This window comes from Amphiura filiformis, chromosome 18, assembly GCF_039555335.1.
Source record: "Amphiura filiformis chromosome 18, Afil_fr2py, whole genome shotgun sequence".
In the NCBI taxonomy this organism is placed as follows: Eukaryota; Metazoa; Echinodermata; class Ophiuroidea; order Amphilepidida; family Amphiuridae; genus Amphiura; species Amphiura filiformis.
Window position 1 is genome coordinate 27,494,102 of NC_092645.1, and position 24,118 is coordinate 27,518,219.

At 36.0% G+C, this 24,118-nt stretch overlaps 1 protein-coding gene across 1 annotated transcript; it reads right to left on the reverse strand.

Moving 5' to 3' along the window:
- Positions 1 to 1,811: 1,811 nt before the first annotated feature.
- LOC140140065 (uncharacterized) lies at positions 1,812 to 23,371 on the reverse strand. Its single transcript, XM_072161878.1, is given in 4 exon segments — positions 1,812 to 7,351; positions 7,353 to 7,425; positions 7,428 to 7,928; positions 23,077 to 23,371. Coding segments are annotated over 4 exon segments (1,182 nt in total). The 5' UTR covers positions 23,126 to 23,371; the 3' UTR covers positions 1,812 to 6,792.
- Positions 23,372 to 24,118: the final 747 nt, after the last annotated feature.

Below are 24,118 nucleotides of genomic sequence, written 5' to 3' on the forward strand. Positions count from 1 at the left end.
AAATGTAATTACCCCCTTTAAAATAATGGTCATTATTCCTAAACGGATTTATGACAAATTTGGAATATGCAGTAGAAGCAGAATTTATTTCTGCGCATTATGACACCTCATTTGTTGCAATGGACCCAGTATTGATGTCGCAGCATACATTTAAATGAAAGTAACTCAAGATTTGAAAGTTGGAAGTAACGTCCTATTGCCTTGTATTGAGTATCCATGGTAGAAAATGTTTTCTGCGCTCATTGGATAAGGTGGTACTACACCCCCGATAAATGTTGTGACTAATTTTGCATTTTCCTCAAAAAATAACTACACACTGGTAAAAAAATTAAGTTATGTACATTATTGCTCAACCCCTATAGAGAACATTTGAATCTGGATTTCCACGTCTGAAAACGACTGGAATTCCAGTTGCCAACGCCGCTTGAAAAAGCTTGGAAATCCAATTGGAAATAAGGAAAAATCACGGAAATGTCTACTCTAAAAATTTAATGAGCTCTCAAATTCAGGATTTGTGACTTTGGACTAATTTTCTGCTGATTTTTGGGGGTTTTTTTTTTTTCTTTGGACACTTTCTGGATTTCTAACAATCACGACTGGTCAAAAAGTCTGGAATTCCAAACTCCTCCATAGGGGTTGCATCCGTTTTCTGGAATAGCCCATTTTACGAACGTTGAGTTACCTTCCATTTAAGGTTGGTCTGAACCCTGGAATTATGGAAACTTTCGGGCCTCATAACTTCTAAATTGTTGGTCCAAAGTATATAAAAGTATACATATTTAGAATGGCAAAGACTTGATAAGTTCCTCTGTGAGGTCAAATTTGGGCCAAAATGGCACTTTTGGCCCAAAATCTAAAAATAACGGTTTTGGCCCACTTCTTTTTGCACCGTAACAAAAAATTCTTGGCCAAAATGTTTTTTTATTAATTTTTAAAAACTAGATCAAAATATCTAGGACCCGTTTTTTCATTTTCTTTGACTTTCGACTAACTTTGAGAAATTTGCGCAAAAAATGGTAAAAAATGGTGATTTTTCAAAAAAAATCAAAAAAAGCCCAATTTTGGCACAAATTTCAAATATTTTTGGTGAAATTGGTCAAAATTCAAAAAAATGAAAAAACGGGTCCTAGATATTTTGATCTAGTTTTTAAAAATTAAGAAAAAATAATTTTGGCCCAATAATTTATTTTGTTACGGTGCACAAAAAAGTGGGCCAAAAAACGTTATTTTTGGGATTTTGGGCCAAAAGTGCCATTTTGGCCCAAATTTGACCTCACAGATGAACTTATCAAGTCTTTGCCATTCTAAATATGTATACTTTTATATACTTTAGACCAACAAATTAGAAGTTATGAGGCCCGAAAGTTTCCATAATTCCAGGGTTCAGACCAACCTTAAATGTACGCTGCGGCATCAATATTGGAACCATTTGAACAAATGTGTCATAATGCGCAGAAATAAATTCAGCTTCGACTGCATATTCCCAAGTTGGCATACAATAAACGGTTTAGGAATAATGACCATTATTTAAGGGGGGTACTTTTTGGTAATGTTTATATAGTAACAGAATCTGCCTCAATTGAATATTACCTCGTTACCTTAGATTTAATATAGTAACTAATAGAATAGCATTGGGGCACTTAAAATTGACAATGTAGGGCCAAATTAATCCATTCTTGATTGTAAAATCTGCAGCATTTTCACATGCTTTAATAAACATGGTAAATGTTGATCACTTAAAACTGTATAACTCTGCTATTATTTGCCAACAAAGATTATCACCAAATGAAATAAAACACACAAGTCATTCATCAATGTACAGAAAAGAGCAGTAAAAGAGTTGCTCACATATAATTTATTATATAATATCACATTCACGCAAAAAGCACATTACGTAATAATTTCAACATAAATTCCCTTAATATCCAGTATTCACAGAAGGCAAAAGAAGTATATTACAATAAATGAAAAGTTCAATAAATGATTAATTAATAAAGAGAAGAATTCTAGCTGCATAACCAATACCGTAATCTACTAAAGCACATAAATGGCTTCCTTTCTTTACAACAAAAGCGACGCTTAATCTTAAGGAACATTTCGTGATTATATCATCTTATTGGGATAAGCTTGTGGGTCAATATCTATCCACTAAAAAAGCTCATTTCCGAATTTCAGTTTTCTGTCTGTGGACAGACAAGTGGATGATGTCTTTGTCGAATGACCGAATCTATTTATAAGGAAGGTAAGTTTGGTGGTGTGGGACAAAACTTTGGATCACGAAATGCAACAATTTCTTGAAAGTAAACTAAAATGGCTTAGCATCTCAGAGGGAATCGTGTTCAAATATTGCATTCAGTTAATGTAGTTCTTGCGATTCCTGTTGAACCAGTGGCAAAATGGTTTTCCCAATCCCCACACATTTGGTTCATCAAGAACCGCAAGATCAGTCCTGTTCAGCTAGCTGAATATGTGTACATATTGAAACACTTGAGCCACTGCGCTACGAGCCATTTTGATGTACTTTTATGAAGATTTGAGGAAAAATATCCAAAAAGCTTCACAAATTGAGCTAATGATAAAGCGTCAACTTACACTTCATTGCTGCTACATATATGTAACCATGACAATTTATTTCCCCATTGAAATGGAACGTTCTTTACAATCGGTATGAAACCGGCACGCTTATTGGTCAGAACTCGATCACAGGAGCGACTCGATTGTAAACTAGTTACACCAACCAACATCCAATTATAATGAAATAAAATCACATTTTCTCATCCTTAAAGTGTTTCTAGGAACATAAGGTGTTTCTAGAAATAAGATGAACATCATCTAACTGTCCTACAGAAATGTATGTTCCAAGAGATTTCGAAATTCATTGTGTAATCCATTCACATGAATACATACATTGCCAGAAACAAGAATATAATTCATTCTAAAATTAATTTATTTTCTGGAAAATACATTCCTGTTGTGAGACGGTTCGACATATAATTATCAAGACAGAGAATCAGAGATACATGTATATGAAAACATGGAAGATAAAAAGAAACAAAATTACATTGTAAACGGAGCATGTAACATCTAGCAAGCCATTTTATAGCCAATGTTCCAATCGTCTCCTTTCTCCAACAATATAAATTCAATTATTAAATGAAATACCTTACAGGACTCAAATACTTTTTGGCGACATAGGGATACTACTTAACGAATTGAATATTGGGCTATTTCAGATGCACACCTCCTATAGAAGAGTTTGGATTTCCTGACTTTTAGTCCAGTCGTGATTGCTGGAAATTCACACTTTTTTAAGTGTCCAAAGGCGAAAAATCCAACACACAAATAGTTGGAAATCCTCAAATTGAGAGCTCAGTTTGGACAATTTCATTCATTTAATTGCATTTCCAAGCCTTTTTCAGTAAATGCCATCTGTTTTCAGAAAGCAAACATGGAAATCCAGACATTTATTGAAAAGTAACTCTTCTATAGGGGGTATCCACTTTTATTTTCCCGAATAGCCCATCGTATAATACTTGGTATTAACATCACATAAAATACAAAAATTCCAATTAAATTTAATTTTGCATCTTGCAAAAAACACCGTAAGGTAATTGAAAATTCATACAAAAATCAAGCAATTTTAAATTTGCCATACAAAAATTTTGGTATAAAATTACGAAAATGGGAAGAAATTTGATTGCTTGTAAATAAATAAAATGCTCAAATCTTGTTGAGCATATAGTAATTATTGCATACACAACGCAGGAATAATTAGTACCGTTTGGAAAATTATTGAATTTATGCACTTTTTAATTCATATAACATTATTACAACCGCATGAACGATTTTTAATTGGCGTAATCATTTTTTCTCATTCACAATTATAAAACATGATCAATATTTTAATGTAAACTCATGATTTTGGGTTCGTTTATCGGGTATTTAATGTTTGACTTCAGAACGGAATACTGTATAGGGAACAAGGAAGGTTTGTTGATTTGAATCTTATCAGGTAAGTACACTGAAAACATGGCCAGGTATAACATTGAACAGTCTTTTCAAAATAGAAAAAGGCGCATAACCAATAACTTAAACATCAGCCTTGAGAAAACATTGGAATAATAACTGCAAAGCTATAATGTACGATCTTATTACTAATATCAGTTCAGCATTTCGGGTAAAGAATAATAAAATTAAAATTTGAAGGAAATTGTACATTATGGCTTTATGCCTTTGATGTGTCTAAAACTTTATGTCTCTGAACACCAGTGTGAAAAGACACACAAAACCACAATGTGGCTTTCCAAGTTTGACACAATTCAATCCTGAATTCGAACATATTGTTTCATTTTACCAATGTTAACGTGCAACACTGCGGCTGCCGGCCTATTGAAATTGAAAAAGAAAAATGATCAAAAATATTTGACAATACCATTTCTTTACAGAATATGGTGTTGGAATTGGGCCAGAATTTTGATATAATCACTTGTTATGGTTGTGTACGCATTAACTTTAGGCGATGTACGCATCAAAAACGACACGTCCAAGTCTAAACCACCATTGTGTACTTTCTCTCTTACTTGTTGTATTGTGGTTCACTGAAAGAAAGTTATAGAATTGTGCTCGCAATTCTTTCTTTGATGACTAACAAAATGAGCTACTCATCAAGAGTTAGTGACCTACAGACCTTTTATTCGATGTAATGTATATCTACGTTATTTAATCTATTCCCGTTCTATTTCCAGTAATGTTCAACTTCTAACGAATGTTTGATGACTTAAAATCGATAATATTTTTCTAACAGATATTATACGTAATATATTATCGATTTTATGGCATCAAACATTCGTTAGAACTTTAACATTACTGGAAATAGAATGGGACTAGATTAAATAACATTGATATGTTGCACCAAATATTCTACGCCGAATACCCGGAGTCTGTAGCGGCACTTACGATATTACACACTATTTTTGAACCACATGCAGTTTCTTTAGTACCAGTATATTCCTGATGCTACCATTGACAACCTGTAACAATTTATATATACACCATCGCTAAAGTATCTGTTTAACATGATATTAACATGACGACATTTGGTCCGGTCAACAAAAACAATTCTCTGAATTTTCGCCTGTTTTTATGTTAACTTATGATATCTCAAAACTTACGTCAGTGATTCTGTAACTATGCCGTTCTCATCTCTATTTCCTTACTTCGGCAAAGAATCTGATAACCAGAAAGTGCTCGATGCAATCAGCGCTCTGAAACTTCTTGAAAAGGCGCTTTATAAATGTTGTAGTATGTAGTATGCAATACACCGATATATGTGCAGTTTTATGACCAAATAGATCATTTGTTAAAAAAAGATTTCGCCGACACAATATTTTTACATTTTGGAGGCAAATATTCAAAGTATATTTAAGCCAAAAAATATTGATAAACAGGGAACTTAATGTCAAAAACTAGGCGTTTTTGTTGACCGGACATACAACTAACCAGCAACCATTTTAAATCTGTGACATCAGCCAAAATAAGTCATTTGTCGGACTGAACCAAGTTTTGCTCAATTTATAAATTCACAATTATGCTGAATATCCTCTCAATAAACGAGTTAATGATCTTGAGATACGAATATTTGCATAGAAAGCAAAATTAAACTTCTACGCTACTCAAAATTTGGTACACTCACTGGAGAGCTTTCACTGGGTCAACCGGCATCTTCAGCGCATGTTATTGCTCTGAAGATTTGTTATTTTCTGAATATTTTCACGTTGCCGAAAAGAACAAAACACAGCCGTATGTCAAGATCAGTTTCGGCAACAAATGACTCTTTTTGCTTGATAGTGCACTCTTCTTTCGTGTCTTCTTGACACTATGGACCACAATGGCCTCATCCCAATGGCATAGTTCGATAACCTCAATTAAACAATCTTAGTGCAAAATTAGACCTCATGTTTCAGAGTACGAGTTTTTGTACCCAAATGTTCAAAGGTCATTCAATGATTGTGCAAATGTATTGGGGTTAAAGAACTGTGCCTTGATAGATGAGCATATTGTGGATCCTAGTGTGAGATATGATGACAGTAGTCTCGTTATAAACATTTCCTATTCTTATTTCCCTTTGACAGTTATCACATATTATATAACATCATTCTTTCATATATTGCATGCATTTTACAACAATCATGACTATTACTAGTATTTCGGCATTGTTGACATAATGATGCCTTTTCCGAGTCCGACTTCAGCTTCATGATGACGTCATGGTTATAAAGTGATATCTTGATGATCATGTGACATCATAAAGCTTGCATGTCTTTCATGATAGGGAATAACTCATATCACACCCAACTTTTGTTTTCTATCTTGAAATGTTGAATGAAGTCTGGCACGACAGAAGTCACATGTTATAGTTAGAAATCTTGAGTCAAGGCACTTGACAGAATTACATTACAAAAATGTGAAGATATTGATGCATTAATTTAACTATTCCATTTGTTATAAAGACCTGTTTTGTGAGGCTATTATTACTATTAGTAAAGCGAAAACAATATTTTTTTGCATTGATCGGTATTAAAGTACCATCCTAAATATCATCTTATTGAAATTCCTTCTTTTAAGTTAGCACCACTTGCTCTGGAACTTTGAATAAATAAGGCCAAAACATTACATAAATACAAAATTTCGTCTTGATAAGTACAATGTATCAGGGCATTCATAAGAACTGGAATAGTTCAAAAAGGTTTTTCCTTTCAAAGTTTATCAAAAAAAAGTACTTTTCAGTCAGTCTTAACAAGCCACGACCCTGCCATAATGTCCCGGGTGGTGTGGTGGCGTTATTTGACTCATTTCATTTTCGCGTTTCCAGAGTGCGGCGTCCACAAGCATGTGTAAAGGATTGAACTTGGCTTCTTCTGTAGCACCACTTACAGACCGACCACTAGCTGTTAGCGGGGTTGCGAGCGGTCTTGGCGGGGACGGCGGAGGGGTGGTGTGTTGGTGTGCTGGCATGGTCGACGACGCGCTACTGTAATAATGAAGTCCACTGTTTGGCGAGTAGCGATGAGAGTCTGATGAGTGTGGAGGGAGTGGGTACAGAGTCTGTGATGCCGGTGATATAGCTGTTGGTCTGTATAACGGTGTAATTACTGGATACGGAAACATGGATGGACCGGGGTAACATGTAAGAGAAGATGAGGGCTCATTGCATCTGAGAAGATTGTGAGTGTCTGTGTCCATTCTTTCCTCGCGATCTTGCTCTTGGTCAGCACTTGGTGGTCGTGTATCTTCACGTTCCAAATGTGGGGGACTATTGCAGGCTGAGAGGTCATCGCGAGAGTAGGGCGGGATTCATACCGCTGCTGCTTCCAGACAGATCAGGAGCATCATCACCCATGTCGCTATTTTCTACTGGCTCCGGGAGCCACAACTACCATCAGATGCGGACCCCATGTTACTGTCGCCGTCTTCTGAGGGCGTGCTTGTGCTGCTTGAGCTACTACTCGTGGATTTCCCGGATGTGCGACGGCTGATCGTGAACTTGTCGGGGTCGCGACCTTCTTGCCGGATCATATCGGGAAGGATTCTTCTCCTTGCATTGATGAACCAGTTGCACACTTGGAGGAGGGACAGATTAGCTAATCGAGCAAGGTGGACTTTTTCTTGATCATTTGGGTAGGCATTATACCGATGTTCATACAACCACATTTTCAATATGTTCACAGATTCCTTTGGAAGGTTACCCCGTCTTTTCTTAGCAGGAGGACCCCCGGAACTGTTGGTTGGTGTACTAATGGGTGTAGTATCTGCCATGGTGGTTATGTCGCTATAGGTACTGTTGCTGGCAAGAGGGGCTGGACGGAACTTCTTGTGAATGACTCCGTCGGTGGGTGCATGAGGCATGGTGGTCTTCTCTGGAGAATTAGCTGCAAGATCAAAAACACAAAAAGAGAACAAACATTAAATAAGGTATACAAATAAAGCACCTGGCGGGAATTGTTTACTTTCCAACTACAACTGACTTGTCAACATAGGTGCGTAGGATATGTACACATAGCGATTAAATGATAATTACTTTAACCTTTGACCTGACAAATATCAATCAGTCGTTTCCGATATTTGCTTCTATAAACTTGTCAAATCCAGTATCCATGGAAAAAAAAACTAAACCAATACTCGGAATGTTTGTAGCCTACATGCGGGCATGCACATTAAATATATGATTTAAAAAAAATTATATAACAACAGTTCAAAGTGAAGTCAAAATGCCCGGTCAGAATACAGTCTGCTAAAGCTATATCATGAACCAATATCATCAACCAAAGATCATCAACAGTATACATGAGGTTAATTCGACACCCTTTGATTAACCCCATGAGAACTACCTGCCGATTGGCCAAAATGAAACTTTCATAATCAATTGGACCAATCAGCAACATTGTTAGAATAATTTCATCACCCCCAAAAAAATTGGGGTGAATTATTTGCAAAACTCCATTCTGATTGGTGATTAAAATGAAGATATCATGTAATTGACCAATCAGAGGCAATGTTAGATCGCCATGTAGTACACAGGGGGTTAAGAGCCACGTTCAGGTGGAAACTGAAGTCCACGTTTTTCATCAAACAGATCAAATCGGTAATGATTACATTACAAGCACGATAATAATGTGATATTTATTAAAGGATCACTTGACACGTTGCTAGGGTCTCAATATGTAAATATCATGGCGCCAGTCAATTTTACACGTACATAGGCCTTAAAGTATAAAGAATACAACTTGAACTAGACGAGAGGGATAATATTGGTTGAGGATTTACTTGAATGGAATAAACACTCGCTTCATTGACGCTGAACATAACAAGTCTTCCTGATTACCATACCCTTGAACTCGCGATGGTGAGCCTACTACCTGTGCGAAAACCACATGAACGGGCTTTTCAGTCGCTGTCATCGCAATTTGCAGTTAATTTGACGTTTGGGTGGGTCAAAAACTAGAATTTATGAAAAAAAAAGGTGAACATTGTGTACTTCTTTTCATTGGATCGGAGTCTAGCCTTATCGATGGATATAAATAATTTGTTTCGATAAGGATCAGTAATATACTTATTTTAGTTTCTTTGAACGCGAGTGGGCGTTAATGTTGATAAACAAAACAATTTGATACACATTGTACGTCACTTGCTACTTCAGAAGCTCACTGTAAAATGTGAGTTGTATTGGTGGATGGTGGGTGTAGTGGCTTAATATAGAAATTGGTAAATACATGTTAAATATACTATATTTTTCTTTTATTTAACGGCAAATATTTTCAGATACCATCAACCAGCAGTAGATTCCTGATGAAATTGTTCAAAATTCAAAAATATCTTCTCAAAATCAGGTTAGCGCCCCCCAATTTTTTTTTTTTTTTTAAAGAAACGGGAATCATGCCAAAGACCCATGACTTATAAAATATTAATACATCCCTTAGTAAAACGTTGGTTAACCATTTTGAAAAAGGAAACAAAGGCCGTTCAAGTAAACTACCATACAGGTGCGCGACAAATGAAGCGTCACATCGCGGTCCCATCTACCACCAAACATAATCACACCCCTACAAACAGGTGCTATTCTTTCAAACTCAAAACAAATCTGAATAGAAATTCAAGTTTTCTATGGCTTTCCGATCACAACAAAATTACACACATAAATAGAACCACATTGAATAGCCTACTTTTTCACGTCAGACGTTTTATACACACCAAGTAAACTATAAAACACAAAAGCACCTGACTTGAAAGAAATATTATTTCAACATAAAATTGACTTCTAGTTGGGCAGGTTTTATCAATGATCATTGGACCCCCGCTCCAGGGGTGAGGTTCCGGTGGTACCAAATGATAGTACCAATGCAAATATATCGTTTCCTCTTTGTGACAGTCGTGATAAACGTCAAATGTACAAACTCCAAAAAAATAATAATTATGAAAGAGAATATTGTTATTTATTCACTATTTATACTATATTGGCAGAATGCCAACGATATCAGCTGGTTGTGGCTGGCTGCGTGGCGGGAAACAGCGTGTAATGGCGAAATGACACATGATGATGTTGATGACACTGATTCAGACAGTAACTGCTAGCGATAGACATGGTTGAGGGCGTCAATGTAGTAGGCTCCTACTCACCAAAAATTACCAGCAATTTGCATGCAATAGGCTACTTCGTCAAAAATTACTTTGCCAGCCACAATGTTTTGAAATTTTTATATTTATGATGAATACCCACAACATGCCTTTCATCGTAAACATCATTGAAAATATATACACGCGATTAATTTTGTTAATTTAAATAATTTTATAATCACAAACTACCAATGCATAAATATCCATTACTTACGCATTCCACATGATGCGCATTCGTGACTAGGCCAAATGACTTATTTTAGTTTCAATTCATTAACTAATGAACTCAATTATGGAAAGACTAAACCACCATTATTCAAAAATAGCTATGCGTATATGTCCCGACCTAATCAAGCATGAATCGGTACAATTTGTAACAAATATAGCAACAAGTATTAAAACGTCGATATTTGTTGACCATTTTTTTTAAAACGTAATATAAAAATAAGTACAATGGCCTGTTTATAAATAATTAACAGCATGTTTATTGTTTAATAATATTTTGGTCCCAATTGGTGTAATTTGTTTCTATCCCTGGATGTTTACAACTGGTGTGTGTGCTCTGTTTATAGTTTCCCTCGTGGCCGATGACAGAGCCGCCGTTGTCATATTAATTTTCCAAATTAAAAGGTAATAATAATAGCAAAACCATCTTTGCAATAATTACCACTGACAAGTAATCAACCACTCCTAGTGATGAGCTGTCGAGTAGTTAATTCCCAAAAAAGAAAACCACATGTATGAGTAAAATATTACTAATGACAAAAACACATTTACACCTAAGTTTATCAAACATATCATTATGATAGCGATAGTACACGTCATAGTTTATGGGCGCTACCGTAGACCATGGCGTGGACTGAGGTAGGTCGCTATTAATAGTAATGACACTGCATGCATTGCAGACCATCCGAACATATGACAGGAAAGAGACCAGCACGAGGTATTTTTGATATTTGATAAACATAAATGCGTGGTTTGTTTACACATCCGGGTACCGCGTGCCTGGACCATGCACATAAACATTACTAAGATCGCAAAAATATCGGTTACGCAAGTAAACAGCATAAACAACTCGATATGTAGTCTATCCATAGCGTACTAGTAGGTGCTCATGGTGCTGCCATGATGTTGGAGTTACCGGTTACCACAGCAACGTGACTCAGTTACCCACAATAGCAGTTGACACTGACCATCATCCATCATATGAGCATTTACATGTATACATCAATATCATTTTCGTCTCTCAAATGACCAGCAATTCATTTCACAAAGCTTGTTTTCTCATCATCTCGGCATAATTATCACCATCACACCATCTCATGTGGTTCTTTGGGTGGTGTGCAGCATTATATTTTGTGTTGTTGTTTTTGGACCCCCCCCGTTTGTTCATTTCCCTTCACACCATTTTCTTCCTTATTATTAATATAGCTAGTAATAAGTTAATAACCAACGGCTCCTGAAAGTAATTTTGAGCGAAACCCTTTTGTATTTCATTAGTTTCGTTGTAAGCATGAACACGTACACGCATCTTGACAACCACTCGACGCGACAGTACCTGCGTCTTTTAAAAACTAATTTTCGTCATAAACGTGGATAATAAAAATTATTAATAACCGAAATATAAACCATGCACAATTACGAGCTGTCAGTGACTGAAACTTTTCCTATCTTTCCTCGAATGAAAGCTTTTTCGACATACAAAGTGCACCCAGGTGCTATGTCTCAAGTGAAACCAGCAACATTCATACCCGCAAATTATATTAAAATTTGAAGAAAAAAAAAATAATTAAAAAAAAATGAACAAACGGGATATGCCTAGTTAATGAAAACTGAGAACATAGGACCTGACACAAAAGTGAAACTCCCATCAGATCAGTCCATGATCAGTCACAACATTTATTTAAGGGTTCTATTATATTGGATATTTGTTTCGATCCACATTGTTTTCAAGATATCAATTATACCGTACCATCCATGCATGTTGATATTTTGTAAAACATTATTAACAATGATGTTTCGAAGGAACATTTTCGATTATTAAGATAGTCGACATGGTTTATTATTTCAAACAGAAAAACAAAACAAACACTGAAATATACCCTATACGCGGAATAATGTGCCTCGTTTAAAAAAAAATAAAGTGTTAAATATTTTAAATAATGAAAAATGTCTACAAGATTGCGAGTGTTCTTTTTTCTAGGGTCTGTGGTGTTACATATCTATCATGTGATACTAAATACCCCTATAGAATCCCTACAATACAGACAACCGTAGCGGTTCGTCCGTCATAATTAGCATCATCACTTATTTCACTAAATTGTGCATTACTCCAGCTCGAATTAAAAAATGATAAATGTTCACTTATCATAATTAAAACTGTAAATTGATAAGCAGAACACATGAAACAGATACTGAAACGACCGGCTAATTGAGGATAGATTCGGAACAAAGAAGCCTCGTTTAGTTTAAAAATAAGGTAGGCCTAATCTTGGTCTTTATTATCGCACACATGGTACATGGAATTTCAAATTGTTGCTTGTTTAAGGTATGATCCGACTCATGTATACAATGGTCACCATATTGAATTAGGTCTATTTATTTTCGTCTTTGACAGTTCCAAGATTTGCATTGTCCGCATGCAAGCTGACGCACACGCGCTCTCAGTCGGACCGTCGTCCTTTTAAAGAAAAAAATCGATCACCATATCAAAAAGAAAAAAAGAAATCAAAAATTAAAATTGGCTACAGATGCTTTTGACAGCTCTCATTCGATAATAATTATTTAACAGTGCTATTCTTTGTTCTGCCACACGGGCAACATGCTGGCAAGGGAGCTCGTCATCTGAACGATGGTAATTATCTTTCCAATAAGCGGTGATGTTCACCGGTTGCACTCCATTGAATATTTCGATAAACCACTGGAGTTTTCTTTTTTATGCCTGAAAATATGATCAAAACACCACGTGTATAGTATTATAGTCACACGGTGAAATTATATACACATCCGTAATGAGAGGGGGGTAGTGTAACGGAACCGATATGAAATGTCAAAATTAAAAAAGCACGATCTAGACTGGAGATGACAGATTCGAGCTAACGAAAAGAGATGATATTCTTCATGATTGTTTCACATGCTGAAAGATCTAATTATTTTAGAGACTGTCAACGTGGTATGGATTGGTTAAGTGCAAGTCCAGTAAATAAATATGGCAATTCAGCAAAGGGTCTATTTTTTGTATGAAAGTCCTCTTCTCAATTGTGAGGCCAGCTATCCCTTTTAAGGGGATTTTTTTTAATTTAAAGGTTTAGGCCTATATAATTATATGTATTGTATGACTCTGCTGACATAACTGAAATATGTAACAATATTAATGTTGCACAACCAAGCCCATGTTCCGACGTACTAATAAATTGACATTAGTTAATTCACATCCTCATTGAGTATTCTTGATCATCAATGCCAGCTGACGGCCAAGTCACGACTCGTCAGACATAAACCTCCTAAAATCACGCTGTTATTTTAATTTTCATTAAAATTATATTCTCTCTCATGGTAACACGTGTATAAATGTGAATACCTCCCGCAATCTTGGGTAAAATATCATTGATTTGATAATATATTTGTACATCTATATTATATAATATCCAGGGTCAATTCTAAATCACCCCTCATCCCACCATGACCTGATTTTTTTTTTTTTGCATTTGTAGTATGGCGTGAATGGTAAAAAAAATGGGAATTGTTAAAAAAATGTTTAATTTATTTTCATGAGATCAAAAAGGTTCAATAATTATCAAATTAATAATAACAACAACAAGTCTCCTCTTTGGTGGGCATAGTTGATTGTCTATACATTTTGTGGCTTGCTCCGACCTCGCATCATGAGAAAGAAATAGCCGTGGGCCTATATCCAAATAATTATTAAATTTCTAAGAACTCGTACGATACAAATAATACATTGGGTAACATAACAAGTGTCATCATCAGTTCATCCCGTTATATTTATCTTTTGTCATGTGTTGGAACAAGTCGATAAAATCGTATCCAATGATTCATTCCATTCGCTTTAGTTCTGCCCTTGTTTTCTCTCAATCGGCAACAAAGAAAGAAACAGCTGACGGTCATTTTACCACCATTGTACTATTATAGACATCGCAATGAAGCGTCATCACTAACAAAAATGTATCGAACCACATTCTAGAATCTGTAATCGAACTTAACTCTCTTGATCATGTTGATTATTCAATAGGGCCCTACTCATTCTCTAAAAATAGGAAAAATATGCAAGAGTTGTGATTATGATTAATAAGTGAGCTCCAAACTGAAGAATCTTGTAAAAACTAAGATTGTTCTTACCTCGGTTAGAAATATAGCTTGATCTCAAAATCCGACGCGCGAGAATATTTTCTGTAAAATATCTTATAAAGCTTTATGATGATGACATTGTGTTTTGTATACAGTTTCTATTTTTGTACTATGAGAAGATGAACGGTAATGACGTTGTGCACTTTTCACACTTATGACAAATAGTCATCTACGTACCAGTACCAATAATACACTTTGCAATTGAATCGACTGTCATCATGTCATCGCTAATTTTGGCCAACCGCCACAAAAAGAACTTTCAATTAAAAACCTCTAAGAGCCTTCAAAATAACTCACCACATCGATAATTCCCGAGAAACTCGCACTTCTATTTTGGTATTTGTGCAATACGACATTGACAATTTATTCTTGTATCAACTTTTGACAAACAAGAGTTCATCGCAAGAGCAACACTATTCTTGCCCGGGATAAACAAAACAAGGAAATAGTGCATTTGACTCAATTACAAGACAAACCACCGGAAAAGGGGGTAATAGCAAGACAAGGGCCAATCTCACTTGAACACAAGTGTACGGGGACAAAGGAAAGGTCATTCCAATTCAAACGGCAGGATATAGCATGTTTCCATCCTAATATCCTTTAAACTGTCAATAGTTTTTATACGTCTACTATTTCTTTATTATTTAAAAACGGCCTCAAGGTGTCTGGTGCATGGCTTGTTGCAAAAGTTAATAGCTGAGCTTCTGTACCCTAATTACCTCGCTAATTTGATGGGAAGCTTCGAAGGGCTATGATATTTTTAATAGCCATATAGGTAACGACAACATGGAAGTACTTATGTTTAATCAAGATGTCGTTACAGACTATGGACAAGTTTGACATCCCCGAGATTCAAGGAATCTGATCTTATTCTTCGAATTGTTATTGAGGAACGTTAGTGGGAGCATGGAAATGGTGGGAAATTGATGGTTTAAGTAGAAGTTTCCTTCATTGGTGCATGCATTCTCAAAATCTAGATGCCTGAAGACACAAAAACAGACATGCCACTTTAGATGTTTAGTGCCGTTCAAACAAACCTGAAACTTAACTTGTGAAAAGTCGGAAATATCGGGTAAATTTGCGCGTTTCAAAACAGGCAGAAAAAAATCAAAGTGTGAAAATTCGGACTTTGTAAAAAACCAGGAATTCGTGCAAGAGCCAATATCAAAGCCAATAGGCATGCTTGAAAAAAAAATCGCTAATTGACTGCTCTTTGACTTTATTCACCACGTGCGTGCATGCATGGGTCTACACTATACGACATGCCTGTAAAAGAGCAAAAAATCCAAGAAAAAAAATAAGGTGAAAAAAAAAAAAAAAATGGGATCAAAATAACTTGTTGCCAACATGTTGCAAATCCAGTTTGTAAATGAAGGTCAAAATCCTGATCATATCTCAGGTCACGTCTGGCGTTAGCCCAAGGGAGCATTTGACATTGGACAAGATGGTCCGCCCGATAAATCCAGGGTCTAGCTGGCCTGCCTGGTGTTTCCCCGGTCACCCGTGTGACATGTGGCACGGGTTGAACCAGGAAGTAGAGGGCTAATAAATCAACTCATCCACGCGACTCATGACATCATCGGTTTCTCTTGAAATTGTCAACTTTGCCCTTCACTTGTCAATACCCACTATGGACCACAATAGCCTCATCAGCATAGTTTTATAAACTCAATTAAAATAATCACAGTGCAATGTTGCAGAGTATGAGTTTTTGTACTCAAAGGTCGTTCAGTGAATGTGTATAGTATAAGGGTTATAGAACTGAGCCCTGATAGATGAGTATGTTGTAGATCCTAGTGATTGTGTATGATGATGGAAGTGGCGAAAATACATGACCTCGTAGATTTGACAAAAACAAAGAAACAGATTTTACAAGACACATATCGACATCGCTTTTTAGAATGACACTTCAAGTTCAAAATGAATGAATTAATGTCAATCCTCGAGATCATACAAAACTTGAGATGTTAAAAAAGGCAAAGGTCATAGCGTAAAATCGACAGTCAATTGATTTCTGAGCATCAGTAGAGCAATAAACATATTTATTATGTCATGATATAAAATGAACCTGACCGGTGCACCTATGAAAAGACCGGGACCCGTGGCTACGGATATTCTCACAAAATAACGTCATCTCAAATTAAATCACACATCCCACCACCAAACACCCTCCCACCGACACCTAATAAAACACTTAATGTGCCATAAAATAAGAACAAGAAACAAGTTGCGATGTTTCGAAATCAAACTTCCGTTCTGGATTTCAACCAATTTCGCGACTCTGCAGCAAGCAGTGATCCGCGAGGCAGTTTTGATTTACGTCTTTTGTTCAAATCCGATGCCTTTTGAAAAAATCCAAATGACAAGTCTATGACCAGTTTTTAAGAACTGTCAAATTGGAAGGAAGAAAATACCCGGAAAAGGAATTTTAATTCCACTTTCTTCTCTTGACCTCCAGGGTATGGTTTATTCTTGGTGTACCGGGGATACGAGTTCTGGTAGGATGCGATAAGAAATATTGGGCGGATACTCACTACCAGTTTCCAGGAAGCTATTATAATAAACCTATTTGCTTTGGTTGCATATATCCATAGGACAGAGGAAGGCACGCGTAAATCATTAAAATCAAACGCTTTCCGAAAAGCGACATTTTGAGCTTCACTCTCGATCTTAAAACACGAGCAGGGCATTGTTAACTTATAAAGTGCTCTTTGAAATTAACATTTATAGCTTTCGCTTTCATATTTGCTAACTTCATAAAACTTTAACGACCAATCGTGTGCGTTTCATTATTAAAATTTCAATACAATTTACAAAACCTTTACATAAATTTCTGGCCTCCTCTGAAGAGATTTTTACGGAATACCATGACAACGGTGAAATGTTTTAATGTAAAAAACAATGGTATCAGCCACCAGTGGAGGGACGACCCCATTAAGCATTTGTATGTTCTGAAACCCCACTCACGGATTTACAATGCACATTTACGATGGGCAATATCATTTTTTTTAAATGAAAAAAAAAATCATCAATCAAGCCAAGCGTTTCATTTTTTTTGTATCAAAACCCAAAAAATTACAAACATAATCACAGGAACCCTGTGCGAAGGTCCTGTGTTATGTTTTCACCTTTTATTGTCAAATTAAATAAGGAAGAACAAAAACTTTGCCAAGGGCAACCTGATAATCCCTCGAGTGAATTCACCTCGGTTTGAATTTAGTTTAAATTACTCGTTCCATCCTCTTTTTAATGATCATTCATTCAATTGGTAAAGCCTTTCTGCACGACCTCGTCGGGACAATAACATGTATAAGTACAGAGTATAGGTACCGCAATGACAAATGCTGTCAATGTTGTTTTGGAGAGATTGCTGGGTATTTTGAATATCTTCGTTCAATAATGAAAATAATAATAATAAATAATATTAATAGGGTCGTTGGATATAAGATGTCATTGGAAGGGATGCGCAGGATCAAAGCCTTCAATTTATCTGTTTTATAATAATAATGTTATTTAATGGCATCTACATCGATGAACGAAAGTGTGAAAAAATGATTTTTTTTTTGTAACGCAAGACAGAGCCTGGATCTTTAATTTTAACCCTTCAAATGCCTCACGATGACAATTTGAGACCTTTCTAAATGTGGTTTTTTTTCACCTGACACTTACGAAATGTCAAGCGAATCACTAGCGTATTTTACATAAGTTTCAATATTATTACGTAATCAATTGAGTTCCCAAGAAAAAACAATGAATATCCATGTGTTTCTAGATCTGTCATTCCACATTTACAATCGCCTGCTCAGTAGAAACATGAATGTTCAAGCATTTATATTTAAAGTTCTCTGAACCGACCACCTTGAATTATCGACTGAATACCAATATTCTCCGATGCATTCAAACAAAATATCTATTTAAACTCGACTCGCCATTGTCCCTGTGACAGCACCAATGCAGTTTCTATTGTCTACGTTTCCCGCCATACGGTGCTATAAATAAAAATCAAAATATCTATTTGTATTTATTAAAGGGACAATGACAAGATGGGTAATAACCCGCGATAAGTAGCCCAATTGGGAGACTTATGACAATTTCAGTCTCCGCGAATTCACAATTTCGTGTCACTCTAAATAGGCCTACATGTAGGCCATATAGACGACAATTGGTTGAGAAATTGACAACTTTAAAGCGCCCGCAAATTTCAGTCGTCTCATTAGAAACCAATGGTTAAGAACATCAAATTGGGCGACTTTCCGAGTATTTGACCCGCGATTCGGGCTGACAATTGTTTGGTTCTGTAAAACTTGGCAATTAAATAAGAGCCACTTTGTTGTGTCATCTCGTGTGTATAGCGATGTGACCAATGCTGCAATGAGCACGTTGACAACTAGAATATTTATATTATTTCTGACACATGATGTGTGTTGAAATTGTGGCTAACATTTAGCAATGACACATAGCTTACGATACATAGATGATGAATCGTATACATGTACATCATGATCACATTAATATTGAAAAAAAAAGCAGCGCTACAGCTGACACGTGGCCGTATGTGGGGTGGTTTCGTCAAATTAAAACAGACATAAAACGTCGAAATACACCATAATTCATTGCACCATTAGCTAGTATGACAGAAATGCATCACTAAAACCATTAATGAAATATGAAATGATGCCGGCTCACTCAGTAGTTCATTTATTATGCCTGCATATACATGATATAAGGGACGCACCATTAGATTCTCAGGGTGGGGGTAGGAAGTTTTTCAAAAAAAAAAAAAATTCACCCACTACATGAGCAAAAAAAAACAACTTTCCCCACCAACACTAAAAAAAAAAAAAACCTTCCCCACCTAACTGTGTGTAATGCATGAAATTAAAAAAAAAAACTTGCCGCCTTCGGCGGTGAAAAAAAACAAACTTCGCCGCCTTCGGCGGCGAAAAAAAATTACTTCCCCCGACCCTAACTTCCTACCCCCCTGAGTATCAAATGGTGCGTCCCTAAAAATTGTATGTGTAATGGCGTCACGCCGATCGCTGGCGAGCCGTCAAAATAATAAAATAAGAAGAATGTCAGGCGATGACAGCGGTTGTCATCTACATAGCGTATCCATTAATTAATTAAGGAGAAAGCATTATTTATATACAAGTTGTAGCTTGTCGAACATGATACGACAACTCTCCCAAACCTGTCCACTCACCAGATGGACAGTCCATTCAGTCAGCGAGACAATCACGTGGATCCTTTGACCAGTTCAATTAAAGTGTTACATTTCAATTTCAAATAAACACGATACAAGTATTAAAATACCTTCCCGTTTCAGACTTGCCAATTTTAACGTCACACGTGCACCGTTTTAAACACAAGTCTTCGTGTCATTTCCCATTTATCAAAAGGAATTTCAACCGGCACTCTTGTTATTAGGCCAAGTAAAAAATAAAACATGTTTCACGTCCGGGTTTTCGAAAAAAAGGAGGAGGAGGGGGCTTTTTATTTTCTATTTTTATCACAAAATTGGTGTAAATACCCATACTTAGAGCTGTTTTATCGTATACAATAATGCCTGGAAAAAGGAGGAGGCCCTTTTTTATTTGTTGTTCTGGGAGTTACACCCCCTAGCCTCCAATGATCACAAAACCTATTTAAAATGTTTCTTGTATCTTAACAAGGCTATAGAAAGCATTTCAACTTCCTAGACATATTTTTTGAAAAGTTATAACTGAATTTCAAAAAATAAAAAATAAATTGATGAAACCTCAAAAAAGGAAGCGGGAGGGGACGTGAAACATGTTTATTTTTTTATTTGGCCTTATTAATTTTCAAATGATTCGGCATGCCTTGGTGCTTGACGAAATAATCATTTCAAAACTCAGTTAATAATAAAGAAAGAAAGCATTCAATTTTTTTTATGCTGACTACCATCAGGTATGGCGAATCGATCAGGCATGAAAGCGAGGAAGGCACGCACAATACAATAGTCTGATCTCCATTCATTCAAAGAAATGAGACAATTTTACATTGTGTATGCATACAAACCACTGGAGAATTGAATTAAAAGAATTTTTTTTTCATGATAATGGATATTGGAGTCAGTCAACGGACAATACATATGAGTTTGACAGGTCTGTCGAGGCTGTATGGTACTTAACAATAGAAAGAAACATTTTAAACTACAACATGTGATGGTTTCTCACCACATTTTTGTAAAGATTTTCTACCTGAGTAACTGTTTGCTTTTTATGGACCAATCCATGCATCATCATCATGAGTAGCCGAAAGGGGAAGTCAAACTACTTTAAACTGTCAAAAAACTTGAACCATGCACTTGCTAAAAAAATGCTAAAAAACACCTATTTAAAAGACCACCTAAAAATCTTGCTTGACAATGACATTTTATGGGCCTTTATTGAAGTTTACCCACTATTGATTAGGGAACATTAGGGTACTGACTAAACAGACCACATGAATGGAACAAAAAAAATGCAATATCGACCGGATGCAAAGTTTATTGTTAGCTAACATTTTGTTTCTCTTTGGCAGGTATATGCAAATCACTTAAATGACCTGATGGAGGATGTCATGTGACTACGAATGTCAACTTGGACACAATAACCACATCATAAAAGTGGGGAATAAACGCACTTTAATTGAGGCCCTAAAACTTTGTAAGAATTCAAAACATTCTGTCATCAGGTAATAACAACATTCTACTTAACCATCCACAAGGTGGTAAAAAGATATCATAGTGCACTGATAATTTGAAAATCTGCTTTGGACAATAAAGAAGTTTAAACAGCAACCAGTAATGGAATGGTATGCCAGCGTGGAGGTCTATGTCGGGAATTTAAGTAAATAAAGCCTATCTAAATTGCACCTCGTGAGTTGACTTGAGCAGACATAGCTTTGTGCAAATTGCTATTGGTCCGTGTTTGAGACCTACGGGCCTTTTCTTGAAAATAAATTCCCTTCCATGACGTTGCATGATTTCTATGAAATACCAGTGTGTCAAGAAATTTAATACTTGAAATGATTGCGTCTTTTTGTTACAAATCATGTTTAGGCCTCAATATATAACATAGGTAATATAATCTACAGGTGTAAGATATCTAATCCTGAAATTATACAATAAAAGGAATTTCATATTATTATTTTTTTTTTTTACATTTTGATTGAAAAATTACTTTCACTTTTCTGACATTTTACCGAGCGTGAACGACGTCCATGCTGACGACGGCCCGCATGGACACAATAGGGGTATAAATACCCATAAACAATGGAAACAATAGCCAATATGCATGGAGGGTGATCTTATGTATGGGTATTTGGACTGTAATATAGGTAAGAAGTACCCTTAGGGGTGATTTTGTGGTATACAGTCAAATTATGCCATGGTATATATGGTTGACTAGCTAAACAGAAGCATGATCATGATAATAACAATATAGGCAAGGTTAAAGTGACTACCTGCTGTGTCAAAAACACCTGAGAAAAACCTTGGATAGTATTTGCCACTTGTTCTTAAATAAATTTCAAGAAAAAAGAAAATGTATTAATGATGTTAATGTTGTATTCAATGAAATAACATGAAAATATGTGAATGATGTTTGCACTGGGTTCTAGTTATGAATTTTAAATAGTTCCATTTGGAGCTGTCATCCCCGTCACATTACAAGGTTGGGTAGCCATGCTGAAAGTATTATTATGTCAAAATTATTATCACCAGATTGTGTCCAAATTTGGGCTCTATACAGTCATGTAATGTACTCTAGAGCACTCCGTGAAGCCCTATCGGGTTTCAAAATGCCTGGTCCTACTGCTGATATCATTTAATTACGTGTTCCGTTGACATTTCTCTCTTGTGATGAGTTTCAAACAAAGAGCTTTCCTACTGTCAAGTTATCAGTAGGGCCTATGGTATAACAAAAAACTTGACACAAACAATGCACAACACCTGTCCCTAGCTAACAAATTCAGGGACCCATATCGATTGGCGATCACTCTTGGAAAAAGAAATTATATGGTCAAAGCATGACATGATGAACAATGGTATTTGGTACATGGCCTGGTACTATAGGCTAAGAGTACACCACAACACGTGCTGTTCAATCTACAATTATATAATAGTTTCTAGTCTCATGACTAAGCATCCATAGTAAATGTCCACGTAGTTTAAAGTATAAGGTATGATATAATATCATTTAAGATGAATAAAGGTATGACAGTCTCGTGATATGTTGTTGATCAGTTATAAATTTACTGATGATGTCATGTTGTTGGCGAGCCGTCATACATAATTGATACGCTTGCATCAGATATATACCGTACCACGTTGTCTTATCATTACTATATGTATACAATGTACATCCCTGCTACATACTAGTATACTACAATATGCAATATATACGACTACACGTGCATATTAAATATATATTCCTTAACATAATTGAGAATGCATGTAAATAAAGTATAATTCACTAAAATCGCATCATTTTCGTGCAAATTATATAAAAGAAAACGTAGTGAACTCCAGCTTACCTTTTTTGTTGTATATACGCATGCTGCATATGTCACTAGCGTCCTGCATGTGTGATCACCGTTGGTGTAAATTCCAAGTCGAATTTTGGTTTTATCGGATGAAAATATGCAATTTGAAGCAATCAAATTAGTTTACAACCGTAGTGTGTTGTTGTCGTAAGTCAGATAGATAAAAAACAATCATATAGCAGCGGTTTTCAGAGCACGTTTTTCCTTATCAATAAAAGTGTTCCGTGTTGAAAATATACGCTGTTGTCAATTCAGTTCGCAGTGTGTGAATGAATCACCAAATTGCCCGACCGCGTGTTTTGACAGCTAGCTTTGGCGAGCACATGGTCTAGCATCCGGGTATTTTGTTGAATCGATCCAACCAATAGGAAAGCAGCATTGTGACAGCTACGGTGTGTGTGTGTCTGTATACTGATACATATTCATGAGATTAAAGTGCCGAACCAGTCATTGTATTGTTTGAATGAATGGAGAGAAGAGATAATACTAGGATGGCATTGACAGTTTAAATGAATTGAAACTACACTACAACGTGGCAATGACAGATTAAAGGAAATCGGTCTTAATGATTATTTTAAAGCAAACAATTCATACCTTTCTTTTATATTTCTTCGCTATAATTAACACCACTAGGTCAACACGACAAAACACAAAGCAAGTTTAAAATCTTTTTCAGGATTTAAACTTTTAATTTACTTTTTGGTGGTTTTAACTTTGGTCACTGATCTCCAAAAGCAAAATAGAAATACATGTTTTTGAACTCGCATTCAAAAGTGGTTTAGTGGATTGTCAATGTTATAAAGATGAGCATACAATGTGTCATCGCCCCGAGAGTCGCCAGTCATTATCATAGAAAAAAAGGTAAACATCAAACTCTGGGAGAATAAATTTTGATTTCTCGAGAAATGTATGACTATGAGCAATGACCGCGAAGAGAGGTGACGCATTCGCAATGATATCACCCCATATACATGTAAATGATAGGCCTACACCTCTTGTGTGTGCACCCCTACACACAAAATAGGCCTATAGT